The 21,783-nt window shown below is 52.3% G+C and overlaps 1 protein-coding gene across 3 annotated transcripts in view; it reads right to left on the bottom strand.

Annotated features, from left to right (window-relative positions):
• FIGNL2 (fidgetin like 2) overlaps nt 1-21,093 on the bottom strand; it is a 46,246-nt gene extending 25,153 nt beyond the window's left edge. The window contains exons 1-2 of one of the 3 annotated variants that reach the window (XM_016142651.2): nt 20,101-21,093; nt 19,093-19,373 (exon numbers count right to left, since the gene is read on the bottom strand). In XM_016142651.2, coding sequence (XP_015998137.1) covers nt 19,093-19,098 — 6 coding nt within the window. In that variant the 5' untranslated portion in view covers nt 19,099-19,373; nt 20,101-21,093. The other 2 variants (XM_016142649.2, XM_016142652.2) reach the window with 2 other exon arrangements.
• Between the last annotated feature and the right edge of the window lie 690 nt (nt 21,094-21,783).

The following is a 21,783-nucleotide window of genomic DNA, read 5'->3' as shown; positions in this document are numbered from 1 at the left end:
TAGACTAGTGTGAGGGCTTCTTGTAGGGTCTCCATGAGCTCCAGAGGGCCTAAGAACCCTCTAAAGCAGAATTCAAAGTCTGGTGTCAATTGATGAAAGTGCATTTTTCTGGGGACAACTTTCATCAGTCCCTCTGAGGTGTCCGTAAATCAAAAAAAGTTATGGACCCCAGACTGGGTAATCTTGAAGGCTTCTTCCATCCCTAGAATTTTTGGGCTATGTACATTTCTACATAAACTCCACTTCCCATCCTTCAAAGCCAACTCAGCTGTCACTCCAGGCAACTCAGATGTCTTGCTTCTTTGAATGTAGCACAAGGCTTGGGACTCAGTGCTACACAGTCTTGCAGGGTCTTTCCTTCACTGATCTTTCTTACTAGCCTGCCAGTTCCCAGAAGGGAGCAGGGCCAGTCCAGGGCTGGCCTAGTTGGGCTCACTCCTGCCCGCAGCCTCTGTCCACTGGAAGGAAGGGGCTGTTGCAGACCACAGGTGCACCTGGGCTTCTGGGTCTCTAGTCCACTTCTCCCTGCCACAGCCCTGGAACCTCACTGAGCTGTGCTCCTGCAGGGAACCTGGTTTTCATTAAATTGGGTAAAGGGGTCATTAACTGCCAACCAAGTCAAAAAGAAGCAAAGTTCCGCTGGAAGGCACAGGGAGGGTAAGGGAGACCAGCCTGTCCCCTGCCCTCCCAGGCTGACCAATGGTAGGGGGAGGGAGAGGCGGGGAGGCTGGGCTCCTAAGGGTCCAGCAACTCCAGCAGTAGGAGCTGGGGGTGGAGAGTGGGAGCAGTCTTGGCCCAGATAATAAGCAATTGTTAATCTGATCCATATGGATCCTGACTGGCCTCTCTGTTTAACAGGATGATAATGGCAGGGAAAGAATGCTGGTCTGTGGGGAAAGGAAGGAGCAAAGTCCTCCCAGGACTTGGGGGAGGGGGAGGTTCAGCAATGAGGAGGAGGAGGAGACCCACCCAGTAGTTTCCACCCACCCAGGAGTGCAGAGCTATTTGCCTGAAAATGTCCAGATCCCACACTTTGCAGGCTGACCTTATAAAACTCATTTAATTCAAGCATCAAAGATTTATGGGACACCCACAAGGTGCCAAACCCCGTGCCAGGTCCATGGGGGTGGGGTGCAGGGAAGTATATGCTCTACCTCTAACCTCCAGGAGGCAAAGCCTTGTGTGGACTCAGCCACAAAGACTGAAGGGAGGCACAGGTGCAGGGCCAGTAGAACACAGAGGGACAAGCAAGTGATAAGAGCTGGGGGCTCTGGGAGGCATCCTAGTTGGACCCTGAAGAATGAGGAGGTTGTGGAAAGACAGGGACAATAGGGAAGGCATTTGGCTGAGGGAACAGCAAGAGCAAAGGCAGAGAGGCGTGAAATTGCGTGGAGAGTCTGAGATCTCAGCAATAAAGCTGCAGCCCAGGCAGGGGTGGGGTGGGGAGGGGTGGGGAGGGGATTCTTGCTCCATAAAAAGCTGTGGCAATGGAGGACCAGGAGGAAGGCAAGTAAAGGATCTGGGAAAGACACACTGGGGCTGGCCCCTGGCCCCTGCCCCCTGCCCTGCTCCAGCCTGTATACCGGCATTGTCCACTCCCAGGATCCTCATTCCAGCCCACCCTTATACCACTGCTAGAAAATCCCGCAGGGCCTCAGAGGCCATCCCTGTGTCTCTCAGCCCCCTATTCTCCTAGGAAGATGAAGGTCCCCTGAGAAATGGGGGTTCTCTGGGCCTCCCCAGGAGCAACTGCACTGCCTCAGGTAGCTAAATTCCTTTTTGCCAAGTAGGTTTTCCCCCAGAAGACATTACAGCGAGGGCACGAGGGTCGCTCTTTACAAAGGTGATTGCTGAGGACACCAATGGAATCAAGTGGAAATAAATGAAATGGCGTTAAATATGGGAAAGAGGGATTTACGAGGCCTGTCACCCGGTCCAGCATCGCTGGCCGGAAAGCCCCGCCCCTTTCTCTCCCGCCCCAGGAAGCCCGGCCCCGCCCCCTGCCCCACGGCTCCAGCGGCCGCCTGGTACCCGTGCGGTGGCTGGGTTCCAGCAGAGACGCGGCACCGAGCCTCTGAAAGCGTTCGTCCTCGGGCTAACGCACAGCGAAGGGTGGCGTTTGTTCCCAGAGAGCAGCTCCGGGATGGGGGCTCTGAGGAACCCCAGCCCAGGAGGATGCACAGGGGTTTCAGGTTAGACTTGGGAAGGTCTGGGGCTTTCTGTGCACGGTCAGAGTTCTTTGAACTACGGCACCATCCAGCCCACTCCAAAGACTCCAGAGGGAAGGCTCTGGGCCCCAAGAACCGGGAAGTCTCCCCTCCCCCCGCAGAAGCCCAGAGTGGGGTTGGAACCGGGTTCCGGTTGCTCGCTGCCTGGCCAGAGGCTGGAGCCGGGTCAGCCGCGGCAGCCGTGCGGACGACAACACAAACATTCTTCCGTCCTCTATTCTCCTCCAAATTAGGTATCCATGGAGACTGGGCCAGGCAGCCTGACAGCCCCACGGCCTAATCCTGATTTAGTGACCGTCCTTTTAACAGCCCACCCACCCGTCCACCCACCCCTGCACTCCCCGCTGCCGCTGGGCGCAGGCTCCAGGCTGCTCACACTCTCCCCTGCGTAGACCCCTTTCCAGTTCTCCACCTAGAGGGGCACAGGGAATGGAGGGGCCAGGCAAAAGGGCCTACATTTGCTGAGCACCTACTGTGTGGCCAGCCCTATACGGAAGGCCCTCTACAGAGCGGGCTCCTAGCAAGAAAAACTGTGGAGACCAAGAGCGGGCTTGTGGAGCAGGGAAGTTTAATGGGCTCCGTCCAGAGAGCCGGAGCTTAGAGGGGCTTTCTTGTAGTCTGTAGCCCATGGGTGAAGGTAAGTGCAGCTTTCTGAAACACCCTGACTCTGAGATGGGGGCTATGCTCTCCCAAGCCAGAAGAGAAGAAAGGAAGAGCTGGGCGTTAGGGACGCAGAGCTCGAAGTGGCCTCAGTCTCCTGTCACTGCCCCGTCACGATGCTGGGGAATCTCCGGGCCAGGAACCCAGCCCCCACCCCCCTCCCACACACACAGGGGCCGCTGGACAAAGACCTGACGGAGTGGGAGGGGCCTGCAGGCCGGCCCTTGGGCTCCGGACACAAGATACTTCTGCGACCCGAACCCGCAAATGCTGGCTCCCCACCCCCCAATCCCGCAGGCTCCCCCCAGAGCCCGCTGTTCGCTATTGCTACAGCCTCCGCACCAAAGGGGGCGGCGAACAGGGTGCCCATCCGCAGCGAAGAGGAGATCCCCTTTTCTGCCCACCCCCTCCCCCCTGGAAGTGACCCTCGGCTCCCATGCACCCGCCTGGGTCTCTTGCTGGCCTTGCCCTTCGACCCCCGCCTAGCTGATCCCCGCAACCCGCAGCCCCTTCCCTCTTCGGCCCTCGCAATGCCCCGCGCCTGCGGACAAAGCTCGGGACACCCCGACTGAACGGTCACCACCCCTGACCCCGGCCCGGTCGCGCGCTCTCTTGCCTGCCCCTGCCCGGGCCCGCGGTCCCGTACCTCGGCATCCCGGCCGGGTCCTAGGTGAGTGTGCGCGGCCTAGGGGGGCGTCCGGCCCCGGGACCAGGGCGCGGGCTGGGGGCGACAGGCCGGGGCTGGGGTGCAGCGGCGCTCACCATCCTGGAGCCGCTACTGCTGCGGCTGCTGCGGCCGCCGCGGCCGGGAGCGGGACTGGGCAGTGGGGGTGGCTGGACAAGGGGCCGCCCCGGCTCCCCCCGCTAGCAGGACCCCCACCCCCACCCCCGCCTCCCCTCACCCGCCCCCAGCGCCCTCCCTCGTAGGCCTTTGCTCCCCTCCCCTTCCCCTGCTCCTCCCCTCCTCTAGTGCCCCTCCCTTCCCCCAACTCCCGCCCCTTCTTGGGCCCTCTCCACCCCCAGCTCCGTCCCCGCCCTCCCCCACCTCGCCCCCGCCCCGCCCCCACCTCCCCTGGGCTCGCCGGCCCCTCCTCTCAACTCTCTTGGCCTGGTCCCGCCCCTCACCCTCCTCGAGCTCTAAAATAAATTAGCCTCAGAGGGGGGAGAAAAAGAGCAAATGACCCTTGGTGTGGAGAGTGTCCTTGCGCCACTCTCAGGCCCGCCTCCTCTGCCAGGCCGTCGGGGCGGGAAGTTGATGTGGGTGCAGAGGCCGGGCCTACGGTTAGGGTGGGGGAGCGTTCCACCGAGGGAGAAGGCCAGATTGAGCAGGGGCTATCTGAGCGTGTCTGCTGGGTGTGAGCAGCTTCCTGGGTCGAAGGGCAAAGGGGAAGGCAGCCAGCCTGGCCCGCCCCGTCTGCTAGTGTCCCAGACACCCTCTTCCAGAGCTGCCTCTGCCCCAGGGCCAAAGCCTTGTTCACTCACGCTTTCATCCCCCCCAACCCCTTACCCCTCAACCCCCGCCCCCAGGTGAACTGAGCACCCACATACACCAAACTCCTCTGTGCCAGCCTAGGATGCAGACAGCTGCACACACACACACACACTCACTGCCCGCAAGTCCACTGCTCTACACAGTGCCACTCTGAGTGCGCCACTCTGAGTGTGAGTGGGTGCAGAGGCAGAGGGCGAGCCCTGTAAATGGGCAGCAGAAGGTAGGGTGTGACTTATAAACTGCGGGCTTTACTGGAGGGCTTCTCCAAGAAGGCCTTGTTTCCACTGGGCTACCCAGGCTGAATGATGGAAGAGGAAGATGGAGGGGGAATCCCAGACTTGTGGTGTCCTTAGACGTATCCAAAGACGTTCATTGATTAGGACATTCATTCGACAGATAAAGATTGAGCATACACTGTGCCAAGTATTTTGGACTAGGTGCTGGGGACAGGAGAGAGTTCCAAAGGGAGGGTTCCAAAGGCAATCCCTGTTCTTGTGGAGCTCTGAGTCCAAGAGTGGACAGAATTCTTTCAGATACAGACACAAGCTTCAGCTTCAGAGGTGATCCGGCCCAGGAAGGAAGCATGCAGGACGGAGGGACCTGTAGCAGAACACACTTTGCCTGTGGAGGTTGTAGGAGCTTAGGTTGGAGGGTCCAGGTACATTTCCTTAAGGAGATGGTGAGCAACCAGTGGGTCCCAAGGCTGTCTATGTTCCCACTCAAGTGCAATTCTCGAAGGTCATCTCTTTGCTGTTTTGTCCCCCCCACCCTTTGTGTACTGCTCCACTGCTCTAAGTACCAGTAGGGCAAGGTCGCCCCTGCACCCCTTACTGCCAGCATGCAGGGTAGCACTCTGTTCTCTGTGTTTTGCAAAATTCTATACATTTCCCTTCCCATGTCCTAGTGATGATTCCTCTGGGAGCTCTGGGCTCTGACCTCCCAGAACACTCCTGTAGGTGCCACTCAGGGAAAGGGAAAAGAGAGGGCCTCAACAGTGCCCATGTTTTTCCCAACCCACATTTGGAAACGACACCAGCACTCAAGCAGGTTCTGGAACTTGCCAAGGTCAGGATCTTCTCCACCCCCAAAACCTCTCTTCCTCTCTGCTCCACACCCTCAGGACCCTGCCCTGGAACAGGGGAGGGATGTATTAAGTTTCAGAATGCTAGGGCAGCCACTGGCTTCAGAATTAGAAAGGCAAGAGGAAATGGGCCACTCTAGGAGAGCCTAACTTTTTGATGAAGGGACAATCTTAAGTATAACAGAGACATTTCTTACTGATGGGGCATCCAAAGCCCAGAGAAGTGACACATTTCAAGTCACACAGCAAAGCTGGATCTAGAATCCCATATACTATTTCCGTCCCACCTGTCAGGCTCTCCAAGGGTTAGAGGCAGGAGTTGAGATGTCCACAGGAGCTGAATGATCTTAACCAGCAGGACAAGTGCCAGAAAGTGGTCAAGCCTGGTATTGCCAGGATATTGTGGCTGAGTGCCATACTCAACCAGGCTCAAGGGCAGGGTAGATGACAGGAGAGAAGATGGAGGAGGGGTCCAGTTCTTCATCCCCGGGGAGCCCTGGAGAAAAGGTCCTTCCCGTGCTGGTAGGAAGGACAAGGTTAGGCCTCAGAAAGGCCTTCCCAGTAAGATAGTAGGGTGCGCCAGCATGCTGAGGAGGCCTTTCCTGGACTCCATGAGGGAAGGTTCAGCATCTTGGAGGTGCTGAATTGTTTCTGATGAGCAAACTGGCATGGGTCACATTAAGATGTTTAGTTAGCAGGAGCACCCCCATCCTGTACCAGTGCTCAGGCAATGAAGTGTGACTCCCCCTCCCTGAGCTCATTAAAGTCCTGTTAATATATCATCCAGCCTCCTGGACTGACAAACACTCAATCTTGGCAAATGGCCCTTCATCAAGTCTCTCTCTCTACCCTCCTAGGCAGGGCTTTGGCGGAGGGTGGGGTGGGGGTGGGGGTGGTGTGTCCTATGAGGACTCTCTGCTGACCCTTCCTCTGGCTGTCCCCAGTCAAGGGATCTGTGCCTTGAGAGCCCCCTGCTGAGGACATGCTGATCAAGCAGTCTTATGATCATCTCCTGGCAGGTCAAGTACCCAGCAATAGATTGGATAATAATAGTGGTATTGATGGTGGTAATGACTGGCTTCTGCAGAGGGCCCTCCATTCTTTCCTAGCCCTTTTGCTTGTATCACATCCAAGATGGAGTATCCCTGCCCCTCCCCCTGGCTGCTCCCAGGGAAAACAGGTGCTATGCTTGTGTGTGAGACTTGTATATATACAGGGATGTGTGAGTGCATAAATCGTCCTGGCCCGGAGACTTGCAACAAGGCTCTTCTGAAAATACCAAGAAAAATAACTCAATTGGCCCAGAGAAGAATTAGCATTAAGTGTTTTAAGGAAGAGAGGAGAGTTAGAGGGAAGACGTATGGAAGCCAGAGAGGGAGGAACAGATGAGGTAAGAAGGAAGGAAAGACAAGGGCCCAGAGGAAGGATGGGGTGGGGGGAGGAAGGGAGAAAGAAGTGGAAGAGAGGAAGAGGAAAGGGCGGGGGAGACCTCTCTTTGTGGTCTTCTGGATTGGCCACTCAGGAGTCATTAAGAAGCAGGAAAGAAAGGAAATGTGTCCCAGCTGGGGGATTGGGATACAAGCCCAGAGGACACCACACCCAGCTGGCTGCTATGCCCCCTACTTTCACTGGGCTCGGGCTGCTCCCCCACAATGGAAGCCCTCACCTTCCTCAGTCTGGCCGTTTGGCCTTCCAGCTCCCAGCGCCTCCCCACCCCTGCTCAACTACTCACGCTCTGTGCGCTTATTCCAGGTTTGCCTCCCTAGTGTGCTACGGGCTGCTCTAGATCCAGTCCCCGCCCCACAACCAGCCTAGGGGCTCTTAAGAGCCTCCAGGAGAATTAGAAAAAGTGATCCTTCCTCTGGGTAGACACAGCTCTGTGCCAGACCACACAGACTTGGGGAGAGGAGCTGGGACTGGCTATCCGTCCCCTTGTCTGCCCCAGGGGCCCAACACTTGGGACCCTGGTACGCACTTCCAAAATTCTCATCCTACATCTGGCTTTGCCATTTGATCTGTGAGCAGAAGCACACCCACCACGTCCCTATCCTGCAGCACAGCCTTTGGGCCAGCACCCCAAACCAAACTGTTGTCCCATTATGCACCTTTATAATACAGCCCCACAGAACCTCTCACTTGGCACGCACACCATTTTAACACCTCAGAGTCTCTCTCCCTGGAGTATCATTTCCCCATTCTGCCTGGGGAGCTCCTATTCATCTTTCAGGACCCAACTCAGATATATTCTCTTCTGTAAAGGCTTTCCTTGCTGGCCCCCACCCCCACCAGAACTGGTAGCTCCTACCCCAGAACTCTCCTAATCCTATTTTCTGGGTTCCAGGTGTTGAGCCCAATACCCTGCTTCCTAGAGGAACCTTTCCCTTCCTATTCCTTGTCCACCCAAGCCTGCTTGGCTCTCTTACATGTCATCTCATTTGGAGCCCCAGTGGGCTTTTCCCTTCCCTAAGGCTTAGAGACCCAGTGCAGAATGGGGAACTGGAAATCCAAGTGGGCCAAGGTTTCCCCACCCCCATTCTGCCCTCACTGAGGCTTGGCCTGACAGGAGATTTCCCAGCACATCTGGTTGTACTTAAATCATCCAGCGCCCAACTGCCCAGGCATGTTCCCTGCTTTTCTCCCCTTTGCCCTGGCCTCCTCCCCTTCCTAAACTAGCCTCCCAGGCCTCTCCTCCAGGATGACTTCCCTGATTGGGCCAGCTTCTGTATCCACAGCTCACCCTTGAACCTGATCCTCCCTGGGTCTGAGATCTGGGAAGGTATGTGCTCAGCATGGCTCAGCATGTGGAACCCCATCCTTTCGAAGCATTGGTCCTGGTTAGAAATTCTCCCCCCAGGCAGGGAGTGGAGCTGACCAAGGGCCTCTCCTCTGTGCCCTTGGCCTCGCAGGGTAGCTGTTTCCAGTTACTGGTATGTGCAGTGGGGAAGGGGAGTATTCCTCGCTTTTTAAAGCTTTGGTCCAGGTCTAGAGAGCTGTTCTCATGACAGCTCTTGGGGTCAGCCATTTTCCAAAAGGCTTTGCTAATATTAAAGAACAAAAGGGGAAAGAATACGAAGAACAAAGTAAGTATAAAAACACACGGGCTACAAAGAACAAGTTTGTGGATCTACCGTGAACTGCTTCACCAGGATTCACAGTTTAAATATTCTTTCATTCATTCAATAGCATGTACTGATACCTATGTGTACTAAGTTCTAGGAGTAGAGACTTGAAAAATACCCCAGTGATTCCTAGAGAAACTTGTGGTCAGTAGAAAGGGACAGGTGGACGAACAAATGCAAGATATGTGATGGACATGAGTGGGTGTGGTGGTTAAAGATCAGAGGCCCTGGTTGAATCCCAGTTCCCCCACTTTCCTGTTCTAGGGGACTGAGGAATGCTGAACTTGCTGGAGCCTGTCTCCTCACCTGTAAAGGGGAGGGGAAGGAGCATGACCAGAGAGGATCCTGGTTGGGTTCACATTAGATAATGTGTGTGGAAGTGCTGAGTGAGTTATTGCTGTTATTATTAAGCTTGAACTTGCCTGCCTGGCACTCATTGCTCATTTTTCTAATGTCTGAATGGTTGTCTCTGCCTGCCCTCTGAGGGCGGCCACCATGTTGGAGAAACTTCTGTGGGGGACGCCGAGCTCAGGCAGCAGGCAGTTAGAGTACATACACACGTACGCGTGCACACACATACTTTTGTTACGCAAAGAAAACCCCTTTTTACAAAAATTAGAAAATACAGATAAGCACAAAACAAATAATCAAACACCCTAGTCTCACCACCCCCAGATAACAACTAGGGAGACTTCGGAATGTTAGTCTAGATTTTGAGAGAGATCACCACATTATTTTGCGATCTGTACACAAATATTTTGAATACCTTTTCCTGTCTATAACTACATTTTTACCACACAATTTTAATGACAGCTTAATATTCCATCATATGGATGTGCAAGAATTTAACAAGTTTTTTTGTTGTCGATATTTTCCCCCAGAAATAAAAGCTTAATGAACAGACTTGTGACATCTACCTTTGTGCATGTGTCTGATTAGGATAAATGTCTATTGTTGAGAGACTGGGAACACATAGTTTTAGCTTTGAGGATCCACTAGGCCCGGCCTCTGGGCGGTGTTCTCACATCTCCAAGCCGGCCTCCCTGTCTGGCTTTCCAGGTCCCAGTGCGTCTCCCAAGACCCACGCTTTTCCTAGTAGCTTTATCCCTTAGCGACCTGGCCTGGAAGAACTGAAGAACTGAAGGCCTGGCCGGTGAAGGCCAGGAGGGGCCCTGGGTGGCCAGCACAAAGCAGGCTTGTCTGGGGCACGGAAAGAGGCCCCGCCCCTCGGGGGCTGCTGGCCGAACATTCCTCTTAGGACAATGGCTGCCTCGGAATCCTGAGAATGGAGGTCGGGTGGCTTCCGAGTCCGACACCCCCCACCCCCTGCCCTGCCTACAAAATGGAAAGAAGGGACACTTGCTGTAGGGGTGGGGTGGGGAGAGGGAGTGCGTTCAGGCTTACAGCCCTCGCCCCTACCTGTCCCTCCTTTTACCAACCCTAACCCATAACAGTGTGCTAGGCACCCCTTCCCTGAGGATCTTAGGGGAGTCCTACTCTCTCTGTAGGATCCTGCTTTCTCAACTGTAAAATCAGGGTCTTGGAGTCAGTGGTTGCTAAAATCCCTGCAGATCTAAACTGCCTTAATGTAGGGGCTAAGAAGTGCTCCAACTTTGGAGCCAGACAGCCTGAGTTCAAACCCGGGTCTGCCCTTCATCCTGTGAATTTAACATTCCCACCTCAGCTCGCCCATCTGTGAAGTGGGTTGATGATAGACACCCACCCCTCAAGGGGCTGTCCGAAGATGAGAAGATGCTCGTGAGACAACTGGCTGATTCATCAAAGTCTACGGATAGCAGTCTATGAATAGTGATTCACAGTTAACTCAGATGATAACTGGGTCCCCAAGCCCGGTCCCCTCTCATGCCCGCTCTAGATTTTGGGCCCTTGGACATTTGCCCAGCAATTGGCCATACCTCTGGGAGATGAGGGGTGGCTGATTCCCCAAGGAAGCATCCCTCTTGCATGTTTCCACGTCTCCTTGTATGAGCCATAAAGCTGTAAAGCTGTGGAACTATAAAGGCTTTGGGGGGCAAATATAATTTTAAGCATAGGAAAACTGTGTCACGTCACACATCTTTGTTTTTATTTGGGAAATGCAGGCATTTCCAATACAGCCCACAGTTGGTGACATAGAATTCCAGGCTCTTAATAACTTATTGGAGGATTAGGACTAACACACTTAAACAGTGAACAGTGTGGGTTTCCTATCCATATCTTTGAGCTGCTGGCCACAAACCCCTGTCCAGCCTCCTCCCACTCTCCCTCATACGCCTGTTCTCTCCTTCTCCTTACTCACTTTCTCCTCAACCCTACTCCTACACTCCTCCAGCTTAAAATCCTCTGCTCCAAGTACCAGAAAACTCCCCTCACAATGGCTGGTACAATAAGGAAAATGATCATATTTCATCCACTTTAGAGGCCACGGATGTTAAGAAGCATTGTAACTTTATGTACCACAGAAGAAAAAACACTGCCAATTAAGCTGACACAAGGATTTCCTACTGTTTAGAATTTTTATTTTTATTAAAAAAGCTCTTTTAGACCCAGATGGATAGATATATTTAAACATAAATTACTCTTGCACATATGTAATAAGGAAAACACGGGTGAAATAAATTGGTTAAGGTTTTCTTGAAACTGAATTCTTTATTGAATTCAGAGTCCGATTCTTGAAATTACTTTTCAACTTTGAGCTTCCAATGTCTGCGTTTTTCCACGTAGACTCATCATCTGGGCCATCATGAGTATTGATGATAATAAGCATTTCTTAAAAGACTGCTCTACTGAATTAATTATCTATTGCTGTGTAAAAACTTACCCCAAATGTTAGCAGCTTAAAGCAACAAACATTTATTATTTTATAGTTTCTATGGGTCAGGAATCTGGAAGTGGTTTAGCTGAGTGGCTTGGGCTCAGGGTCTCTTATGAACTAGTACTCAAGTTGTCATGTGAGGCTGGAGAATCCACTTCCAAGCTCATTCACATGGCTATTGGCAAACCCTAGTTCCTAGCTGAATGCTGGCTGGGTACCTCAGTTCTTTATCATGTGGTCATCTGACTGTCTTCATGTCATGGCAGCTGGCCTTCCCAACAGCGAATAATTCAAAAGAGGGCACAAGTGAATATTTAAGACAGAAGCCAGTCTTTTTACAACCTAATATTGCAAGTGACATGTCATGATTTCTACCTTACGCTATTTGTTACAAAAACCAACCCGGAACTAAGTGGGGAGGGTCTATACAGGGTTGTGACTAGCAGGAGGTGAGGACCATTTGGGGCCATTTTTCAGGCTGCCTAGCACATCCTTCTAAGCCACTGACATCCATTCTGGAAGTTTTGATGCTGACAGATAACCTTGCCAGACAGTTGATAAAAAGTTTCTAGGTATCAGTCAGGGTTCAAAGAGTCCTTGCATGGTTTGTGGACAGAAACGTCATAGGGCTGTGGTTGTCCTGTCATGACACCAGGAAAGTTGTCAAGTTTGCACACGTGCATGAAAGACAGCTAAGCACAACTGTTGTATGGCTGACAGTAGATTAAGGTGCTTTTGATTATAAAATGTATAATGATTTCAGAAATGTTAAAATCTGACCAAATGTAGCCTTTAGAGTTGATCAAGTACATTTTACGTAAGAATGAGAGATGGTAGCTTCAGAGTTATTAGTTCAGAGACTCAACACCTTCTTCAGAGACCCATGTTCCTTCCATCCTCACATCTAACACCCTCAGCATACCTGCTGTACCCCTGAATGGCTATCCTCAAGTCACAAAACGGCTGATGCAGTCCCAATCATCCCATGTAGACCCGCCTATTCCTTTAAGGTTCCTCCTTTTAAGAGCAAAGAAACCTTTCCCGCAAACACCCAAAAGATTTCCCCTCTCATCCCACCAACCGGAAATTATTGCTAGCTTAGGTTCAGTTGCACATGTTAGCAAAACTCAGAGTGATTTAAACAAGATTGAAGTTTATTTTTTTCTCATATAAAAGAAGTCCGAAGAAAGGCAGTGCTGATGTGATGGCTCCATAGCTTCCGTGTCATCGGGGACCCGGGTGTCACCCACCTCATGTGATTTCATTCTCAAATTCACCACATGTTCGAAAATGGCTGCTAGAATTCCCATCAGATTCGTTTTGTAGACCAGAAAGGCAAAAGGTTCTCCCTCAGCAGAGTGAGCTCCCTTAAGCAACCTTCTCAGATGTCCCACGGAACATTCCTAGTTACATCTTATTCGTCAGACCTTGGTCACATGGCCACCCCTACCTTCAAGAAAAACTAGAACATTTTTTAGCAGAGCACTGTCACCTTAAATAAAAATTGGCTCTATTACAAAGAAGGAATGAATGTTGGGTGGCCACAATCCACGTCATCCACTGCCTTCACGCCTAAACCAATCCCTGGTCAGGGGCACGGGATTACAAGAATTGACTCCTGGGTTTGACACAGGGATATGTTCCTTGGGAGGTAATCCCTGAACAAAATCTGAATTAACGAGGAAGAAATAGTCACTATTGGTTATTTGTCAATAACCCCTTGCCCTCTTTTTGTGCTAACGGAACCTTGATTTTGCTCAGGGACCAGGCTGCCATGTTTTCAGGAGAGCCTGAACCCCTCCCCAGGCCCAGGGGTGACTCTTGATTAGTCTGAGACGATCATGGGAATCTCATTCCCTCTGCCAGTGTTTGGTTTAAGAATGGACATGTAATATGATTCTGGCCTATGAAACATGAAAGGATGTTCTTTGGGGGACTTCTAGAAAGATTTCTCAGAGGCCAAAAGAAAAACAACTTTTCTCGGCCTTTGAATGGCATTGTCTGCATGTGGTATCTGGAACTGCAGCTGCCATTTTATGACTTTGAGTGACATCAGGGTAGAAGGACAAAAACCAACATGATAAGGATGGCAGAGAAAAGAGAAAGAAATATGATGGAATATTCATAACATGGAATCTTACTCAACAATAAAAATGAACTACTGATATATACAAAAAATAGATGAATCTCAAAAACATCATCTGGAGCAAAAGAGCCAGACACAAAAGAGTCTATACAATTTGATTCCATCCATCAGAAGGCCTAGAACTTGCACAGCTCAGCTGTGGAGGTAGAAATCAGATCAGTGACTACCTGTGGCAGGGGTTGAGGGAGGGATTGACCACCTTGGACATGAGAGAACTTTCTGGCACGATGTCAGTGTTTTATATCTTGACTGGAATGGTGGCTACCAGATATATATTTGTTAAAACTCATCAAACTGTACTTTTAAATCTGCATTCTACCGCAGGTAAATTACGTTTCAATAAAGTTGAAAAAGAAAGAAAGAAGCAAATGAGAAAGGAAGGAACCTAGGTCCTTGATAACAAACACTGTTGAATCACTGAATTAGCAACAGCCTCACCCTGGGACTTCTTCTTTTGCTACATAATAAATAAGTATCCTTACCCTTTAGGCCATTTTTAAGTTGGGTTTTCTGTTACTTGAAGCCCAGTCTGGGAGAGGCACCCAGAGGTCAGGGCATACATAGATCCAGCCTGGAAAACAGTAGGCTTCGAGGAACAGCTGAAAAGGACAAGAGACTGAAGCTCTGCTTGATCTGGTCAGATCTGCTCCCCACCCACCATCAGAGCTAGCCCAGTACAGCTGGGGTCTCTTCTCACTTTCCCTGACTTCCCCACCCCACCTATAAAATGGCAGCCCTGGCAATCAAAGGACCTACTCTGAGGCTCCTGGTGATGATTAATTAGGAGAACATACAGGAAGCAGCACAGTGCCTGGCTCCTTTGCTACTTCACCTGGCTCTAGTGAGGATGAGCTGGGCCTGAACCGCGCAGAGGTAGAGAAAGAGGAGGAAACAGAATTCAGAAACCTGTAGGAAGCAGATCGAGGGACTGTAAATGATTGATGATACCAAGGACTTGAGCTTGGTTGACAATGTGGATGGCTTTTGGCAAATAGTACGTGCAGTATCTGTTTTTACCACCAAGTCAATGCTGGTAGAGGGAGATAAGAGACATACATTAAGAAGGAGCAGATTTGGGGAGTAAAAAGAGAGGGTAAGTTGAATTTGAGGTGCCTGTGAGCAGTGTGGAGCGGTAGACAAGAGCAAAGGCTCTGCCACCAACTAGCTATGTGATCTTGGGCAAGGTACCACCTCTCTCGGAGCTTCAGTGTCCTCATCTGCAAAATGGAATTTCTAAGAATACTTACCTCACTAGTTGCTAAAGGCTGGATGAAACAATATATTCAAAGTGCATAGCATAGTGCCTGGCGCATAGTAGGTGCTCATTAAATAGTGATAATAATTTCATCATCCCTTAGACTCTGCCTCATCTGCCTAGGCAGGCACAGCCTCATGTTGGGGCTACTGCCGCTCAAGTATGATCACTGACAGGTATAGAGTGTCTTGAGCTCCCACTTCCCTGCCTCAAACAGGATGTACCCAGCAGAGGATTTCCTCTCTTCTTTTTCCTTGACCCAGTTCTTCCCTTCCTGCCAGTCTCTACACTTCCCTCCCTCTTCCAGGAAGCCTTCCTTGACTAATACCTCCCCTTTCCCTGCCGACTTCTACACAAGCCTCCCTATAGGGGCTGGCCTCCCATCCCAGAGCACTATCCTGTCCTTTCCATTGCCTATCCCTCAATAAGAACCACTCCAGCTCAGATAAGGCCTGACCCCATGGAGATGCTTGCCCAGTACGGGAAGGATGCCCGCTCTCCACCACATCCCCAGATTAGGGCTCAGAAAGGGGTGGGGCCTGGTGAGGAGGAGGCCGCCTGCCAGAATGGCAGCAGACAGGCCAGCTAAATCCTTGACCTATGATTTAAGGGGTCGGGCATAGTTCAATAGAGCACTCCAGGCTGAGCCCCAGCTCATTCACACAGGTCAGGGGGATGAGGGGTAGTAAGGGGAGGAGGGCTTTCTCCCCAAAGGGACCCTGAAGCATAATCCAGCACCCTGAAAACCCACAAGCCCCATCTGCATCAGTGCAGAACCCCGCTTTGAGAGGTGGAAGGGAAAGGGGGAGTGGGGAGGGGAGGTGGATTAGGGATGAGGAAGGTGGGAGAGCCATGGAATGCATGGAATCACGATGTCTGATAGACAGTGTGGGCTCAATAAGGCTCCTGTCTGGATTAATCGCAGAGCTCTTTGTTAGGGCCTGAAACCCAGCAGCTTTACCCAGAGTTCCCAAGTCAAACTTAGTCTGTGCTCCTTCCTCCTCCTTTGTAATTTCCTCCCTACTGGGCTCTACTAGGACTGGAGGGAGGCCCTTTAAACAGAGTGTCCAATGGAATCTCACATGCCAAATGTACAGAGTATCCTAGTCATAAATGCCAGTCAGGTCCTGGAGGAGGGCCAAGCCTGGGCTCAGCTATCAGCTAGGCCAGCTTCCACCTACCCCTGGGTGTCCCCATGGGCCATTACCCAAGTTTTCCCACTGGAGTGATATGCAAATAAGATGCAAAGCAAGCTGAGACAGCTGTGGAGATTGGCTGAAGGGGGAGACTTTGTTCACCCAATCCAGGGCCTCACAGCAGCCTGGGCTCCCCCTCACCCGGCCTGGTCCCACCCATAAATCAGCTTGGTCAGCGTTAATGGTTCCTGACTAATTGCCTGGACTCAGGCTCCGGGCTCAGGTCGCCAGCATTAAAATTCAATCAGGCCCAGCTCTGAGCTATTAAATATTCATTGAGAGAGCTTCCTGAAATCAGGCTGGGGGGATGGGGATGGATTGGGTTGGAGAAACAACCTGAATCCCCAGCTTCAGACAAGGCCTCCCCAAGCCCCTCTTCCATCTCCTACAACTGCTGCCTTATTTCCATTCAGATGGGCCCGATTTCTCTCTGGAAGTCCCTAAGTCCTCAGTAGAGACTTCTGGGAGATTGAGCTACCCTGAAGGTGTGAGTGTTAAGTTATGTCAAGGGACTGCCCTAGTCATCTGCCCTGTATCTCCTTCATACCTGGTCACTTCACCCATGGACCCCCCTACCCAGTGGCCACTGTGGGCCCCTACCAATGCTGAAACTTTAGGTTCTACCAGGAGTGAAATAGCTCCAGGGCACAGATGGCTTCATCCTCAGCAGAGGCCAAGAGAGGCCCCTAGGTCCCTGAACCTGCTGACTTTGCCAGGAGCTTTCTTGGCACTACACTGGACATCTTCAGCATGGCTCAAGAGAGCTTCTGACTAGGCAGCATGGGCTCTGTGCGAGAAGAGAGGATGGGGCTCTGTGCAGTCCTCTCCTTTCCCCTTCCCCCAGGAATGCAGCCTGTCCAAGCTCCTGGGCCGCTGGTCTGATGCTGAGCAGGCTGCCTGGAAGTTCTCAAGGAGGGTACCCAGAGGGAGGGGGCTGGGCCTGAGAGCCTAGAAGGGGCCATCAAGAGTGTCCGGGACTTAAACAGGAAATGCAATCCTCCCCCGCCAATCAAATATACATATATACACTCCACAGTTGGAGGAGTGTAATGAGGGTTCAGTGAGTGTGATGACAGCCATGGCTTAAAGGCTGAAAGCCCCTCGAATAAGGACTGAAGAGTTTTCCTAGGCCTTCTATGTTGTATGGAGCCATCTTGTGACACAGCTCCAGTCCTTAGACTAAGAGGTTAGGGGAAGAAGAAAGCACCATAAAATTGCTAGGAGAGACCTATTCCTCTCCCCATTTTTACAGCAAATCCTCAGGAGCAAAACACCTGCTCACAGGGCTCTTTCCCTGCCCTTTGGACTGCTCCCTGCTCTGGTGCTCTAGGTCATGCAGGAAATGAACTCTGTGGGACATGAGAGAAGCTAGGACTGCCAGAATGACAGGGTGCCCTACAGACAAGACCTCTCCAATCCCCTCTCCCTTCTCCTACAACTGCTGCATGATTTCCATTCAGATGGGCCTGATTTCTCTCTGGAAGTCCCGAAGTCCTCTGTAGAGATTTCTGGGAGATTACAGAGGACAGATGGAGGCCAAGGGCACCAGTGCCTACAAAGCCAGAAGCAGCTCAGGGCTCCAGGAGGGGTGTGAAGTTTAGAAGACACTGTTTTGGGGGACACTAGAAAGCATTTCTTATTCTGCTATTCTGAGAATATCAACCCTTGCCCCACCAAGAAGCTTACAATTCTTACCCAGGGCTTAGGTACTCTCCTAGCAGGTAATGGGGAGGCCTATGAGAAGCATCCCCCTCTCCGGGATTCAGGCAAGCCCCAGAGCTGGGTGCAGGGCAGAATGTATCTGGCAGCGATTAGAAGGGGAGCTGGGGCTGGGAGGCCTCAGGCTTCAGCGGGTCAGGAGTGACCTGAGCCAAGTGTCCGATTCCAAAGCCAACCGTCGCAGCCTCTCTCTCAGGGATTCCAGCTCACCCCACGTGTGGTTCCCATTAGGACTGGCTGGGGTCTTCCTGAAGGCCAGGCGGATTCCTGAGCCCCTCCCCCAACAGCCTCTCCCTCTTCTCTCTGTGTGGAATGTCTTACCCAGTTCCTCAGGGTGGCCTGCCAGATTGCAGCCTTGGGGATTTTAGGGGCATCCCACTCCACAGAGCTTCCCCACCCACTTGATAATGTGTTTGCAATCCCTTAAAGGGGACAAAGGTAGAGGAGACAAACCTTTAAATGCTCCTCGCTCCCCGCCCCCCAAGGCCCCTACACTGTGCCTGAGAGCCTTCCCTCCTCTCTGGGTCAGCTGCCTCCGTTCAGGCTTCAGCCCCTCTAGTCTGAACGCTGGCAGCTGTCCCCACTGACCAGGCCATTCTTCCCTCCTGTCCCTGAGTGGATGGCTGAAAACGCAGGCCTGTTTTTCAGATCATTTTACTCCTTAAAAAACTTACGAAAGCTGTCCAGCAATTTGGCAGTAGTTGTTACATGCGTCCCCAGATATGTTCATGTTGTATGGGCTTTGGACACACCATTTTTAAAGTTTTAAAAAATAGTAGTCGATGTTTAAAAGCAAGGAGGCAACACATAAGAATCTTCCTTGAAAATATCTGACAACACTAAGCTCACATTCCTGCATGGCAGCAACTGGCTGGGGCCAACTATTATTGTCTTCAGAAGGGATCCTAGGGCTTACACACGTGCCATAGTCCCCACCAGTCCCTACTGTGTCCCAGGTGTGAGGCCCAGATGTGTGAGTTGCCCTTTTATTACTGGGCTGACATTGACCTTTCTATTTTACTTCTGGTCAGCTTCACTCCTTCCAGCCATGTCTGTTTCTGTCTGTGCCTCCCTGTCTCTCCCCACTTCAACTTGCTTCAGCAAACCCGTCTAAATTCCTTGGCCTGGTGTATGTGTCAGTTTAGCCGCACACACACCTGCCTGCTTATCCCAGTCAACTCCTATCCTCCAACACTCCTGCTTCTCACTTTTCCCCAGACACATCACATACTTTCACACTTTCAAGTCTTTGCACATGCTGTTCCTTCTGCCTGGAACACATTTCCTCCTCTGCCTCTAGTGAATTTCTATTTCTCCTTCAAGCCCCAACCCAGAAGCCACTGACTCCATGGCACCCCCTGACTCCTCCAGAAGGCAGTACCTTCATGTTTTCCAATGGTCCTGGTCCTTATTATTTAAAGTGGTCTCACACTGCGTCCCCTCCATGTAGTAAGAGCCCCTCCAGGTCTAGGAGCAGGACTGCTTGGCATTCCCAAGGCTCACCTGTGTTGAGCCATCAGGTTGGTGGTCTGCTGGTTGGGGGAGGAGGCTGTAGCTCAGCCCCATTGGAGCTGGCCTCTGTGGCAAACTGGTTGGTTGAAGTTGGCAGGTTGCCGGGGGAGGCAGCAGACATTCTGTGCCACAAGGTAACAGTCCTGGGTCCTAGGCAGAAAGGATGCCTGTGTCACTAGGGGACCTTGACATGAGGAAGTGGGCCAGGCTTGATTTACACCTCTGGGAGTGGGGTGACGATGTATAAGCTAAGAGACTGGGGGAGCGACTCCCTGCCCAGGTAGGTGGAGTACTCTCCTCTGCCCTGTGAACACCCCTAATGTCCCCAGTGCTGTCATCGGTGCTGGAATAGAGAGGCCAAACAGACCACATCCCCACCTCCTGAAGCCGATGTTGCAGAGACCCCAGGAGATGGCATTGAAACCAGCAAGGCTGCTCCCATGATCTGTTCCCTGGTGACTCCTGTCCCTAGCCCATCCTTCCTCTTCCCTAGAAGAGTCCCTGCCACCTCAGGGTTCCAAGCTGTCACAGCACCTTCCACAGGTCCCAGTTAACCCCATCATCATTCCCCTGCCTCAGGGGCTCCCCAAGGCCAGAGACATGTCTGCTGTCCCGCCCTTCCTCTTCTGAGAGGACTAGCAACTCGCCTTTTGTGCAATTACCCACGAAGTAGGTCCTGGGTCATTCGGATTTTACAGACCAGGAAACACACTCTGAGCGTGAAGGTACGTGCTCTAGGCTCCTATGAGTAGTAGCTGGGCGGGAATTTCAGCTCGCTATGTCTGAGAGCCAAGTTCCGTCTCTAGCCGCCCTGCCTCCTCCCCACGGGTTCCAGGCTCCAGCCTTGGGTTCCTCCCCCCTCCACTCCCACACACACCAGTCACATCCGTCTGGTTCAGAGATCGATGTGTCAATATTCCAAAGCGAGCGTCAACCACGGACCAGAGCGTCCGTCGGTCAGTGTGTGTGAGTTCGGTAGGGACAGCCCCAGGACCCTTCAGAAGTCCCCATCCCGCGACTAGCAGAACCTGAACATTGAGATTCCGTAGTAATGCAGTGTGACTCTAGCTGGGGAGTTCCTCCTCCCCCCGCAGGTGGCGGGCTCAAGGGTCACTCCCCAGCTCCTGCCCCCGGGTGCCTCGGGTGCGCCTAAGAGGTGGTGTTAGCGCGCGCCTCAGCCCCTCCCCCAGGCTGGGGGGAGGAGGAGGGGAGGTGGGAGCAGATGGCAGCAATTACCTCTCGGACCCTCCCCCGCCCGTAGCCTGAGGCCGGAAGATAGGCTCCTTGCGCCTTCGAGCGCGGGAGGGGTGGTGGCCTCCGTGGTCTGCAATCCTGCGGGGCTGAGAGCACAAGCCCAGGCGGAGGCTTCCTTCCCCTGGGAACTGGGCTGGGAGATTCCCTTAGGAAAAGCCAAGGCCCCCATTCCCGCTCCCGCCTCCGCCCCCAGAATTGTTTCAGGCCCGTGTTCCAACAAGCCCCGCGCCTGTGAGTCAGTCTCCAAAGCCCTGAGGATTTTCAGGTTGGGTCAGTGGTCCAGGCTGATTAGAGGGGCGCTGTACAGTTGTACAGGTTTTGATCTAAACAAGGGCCGGACCAAGGGGGTGAATGGCGTCAAAAATCCAAGCCTGGGCCTTGGCAGGTGCTTACCCGTTTGAGGAAGGCAGGGGCACCTTTTCTCACAAAGGGCCCAAAGGAGCAAGCCTAGACGGCCCCTGATTCACCGCTGCTGACTATAGAGATATAGAGAGGTGCCAAGCAAATGGCTAGAGTTGGCCTGTCAGGGGCAGGGCCAAATAACAGAGACAACTGGACCAATCCGGCATCTCCTGCTCTTTCTCTCTTCCTGAATTCCTCTTCCATTCTCCGCCCTGTTGCCCAATCCATTAGCGAATTTTATCCCTTCTGTCTCTAAGACATATCTTGAATTAGCTCCTGACCCCCACCCACCTCCAGTGTCCAAGCCAGTATAATAATGGTCTTGCACAACTGCAAAGGGTCCTGTCTGCTCTCCTGGTTCCTCCCCAACGGTCAATTCATACAGCTGCTTGGGCCACCGTTTTAAAAAAGTCACTCCCTGCTTGTCAATCTCCTATGACTTTCCTTCGAAGAAAGCCCCAACTTCTTACCCTGGTCTCTGGCTATGCTGACCTCTCCCCGATCATTTTCCCCTCTGCCCAGATGCTGCCTTTCTGTTTCTTGAACATGACAAGCTTTCCCCACCTCTGGCCTTGGCCTTGCTGGTCCCTTTGCCTGGAATACTTTGCCCAGATTCATCATGGGGATGTCACCTTCCCATCGAGGCTGACTACAATACTGAAGCGGCCCCACACCCATCTGCCTGATCTACTGTTGCTAAACCTTATTTATTTCTTCCACAGGACTAACCACTTTCTGTAATTATATTCTTTATTAACTTGGTGCTGGGTCTGTGGTCTGGTTCACTTATCAGAATGCCAGCTTTGTGAGTATGGGGACCTTGTCTTGTTCCCTGCTAACACAATGCCTGGCACAAACCTAGGAGGTGCTCAAGATACTCAGTACATTTAAGGAATGAAATCCC

This window comes from Rousettus aegyptiacus, unplaced genomic scaffold, assembly GCF_014176215.1.
Source record: "Rousettus aegyptiacus isolate mRouAeg1 unplaced genomic scaffold, mRouAeg1.p scaffold_m13_p_2, whole genome shotgun sequence".
Taxonomy (NCBI): Eukaryota; Metazoa; Chordata; class Mammalia; order Chiroptera; family Pteropodidae; genus Rousettus; species Rousettus aegyptiacus.
This window is presented reverse-complemented; position numbering and strand designations above follow the sequence as displayed.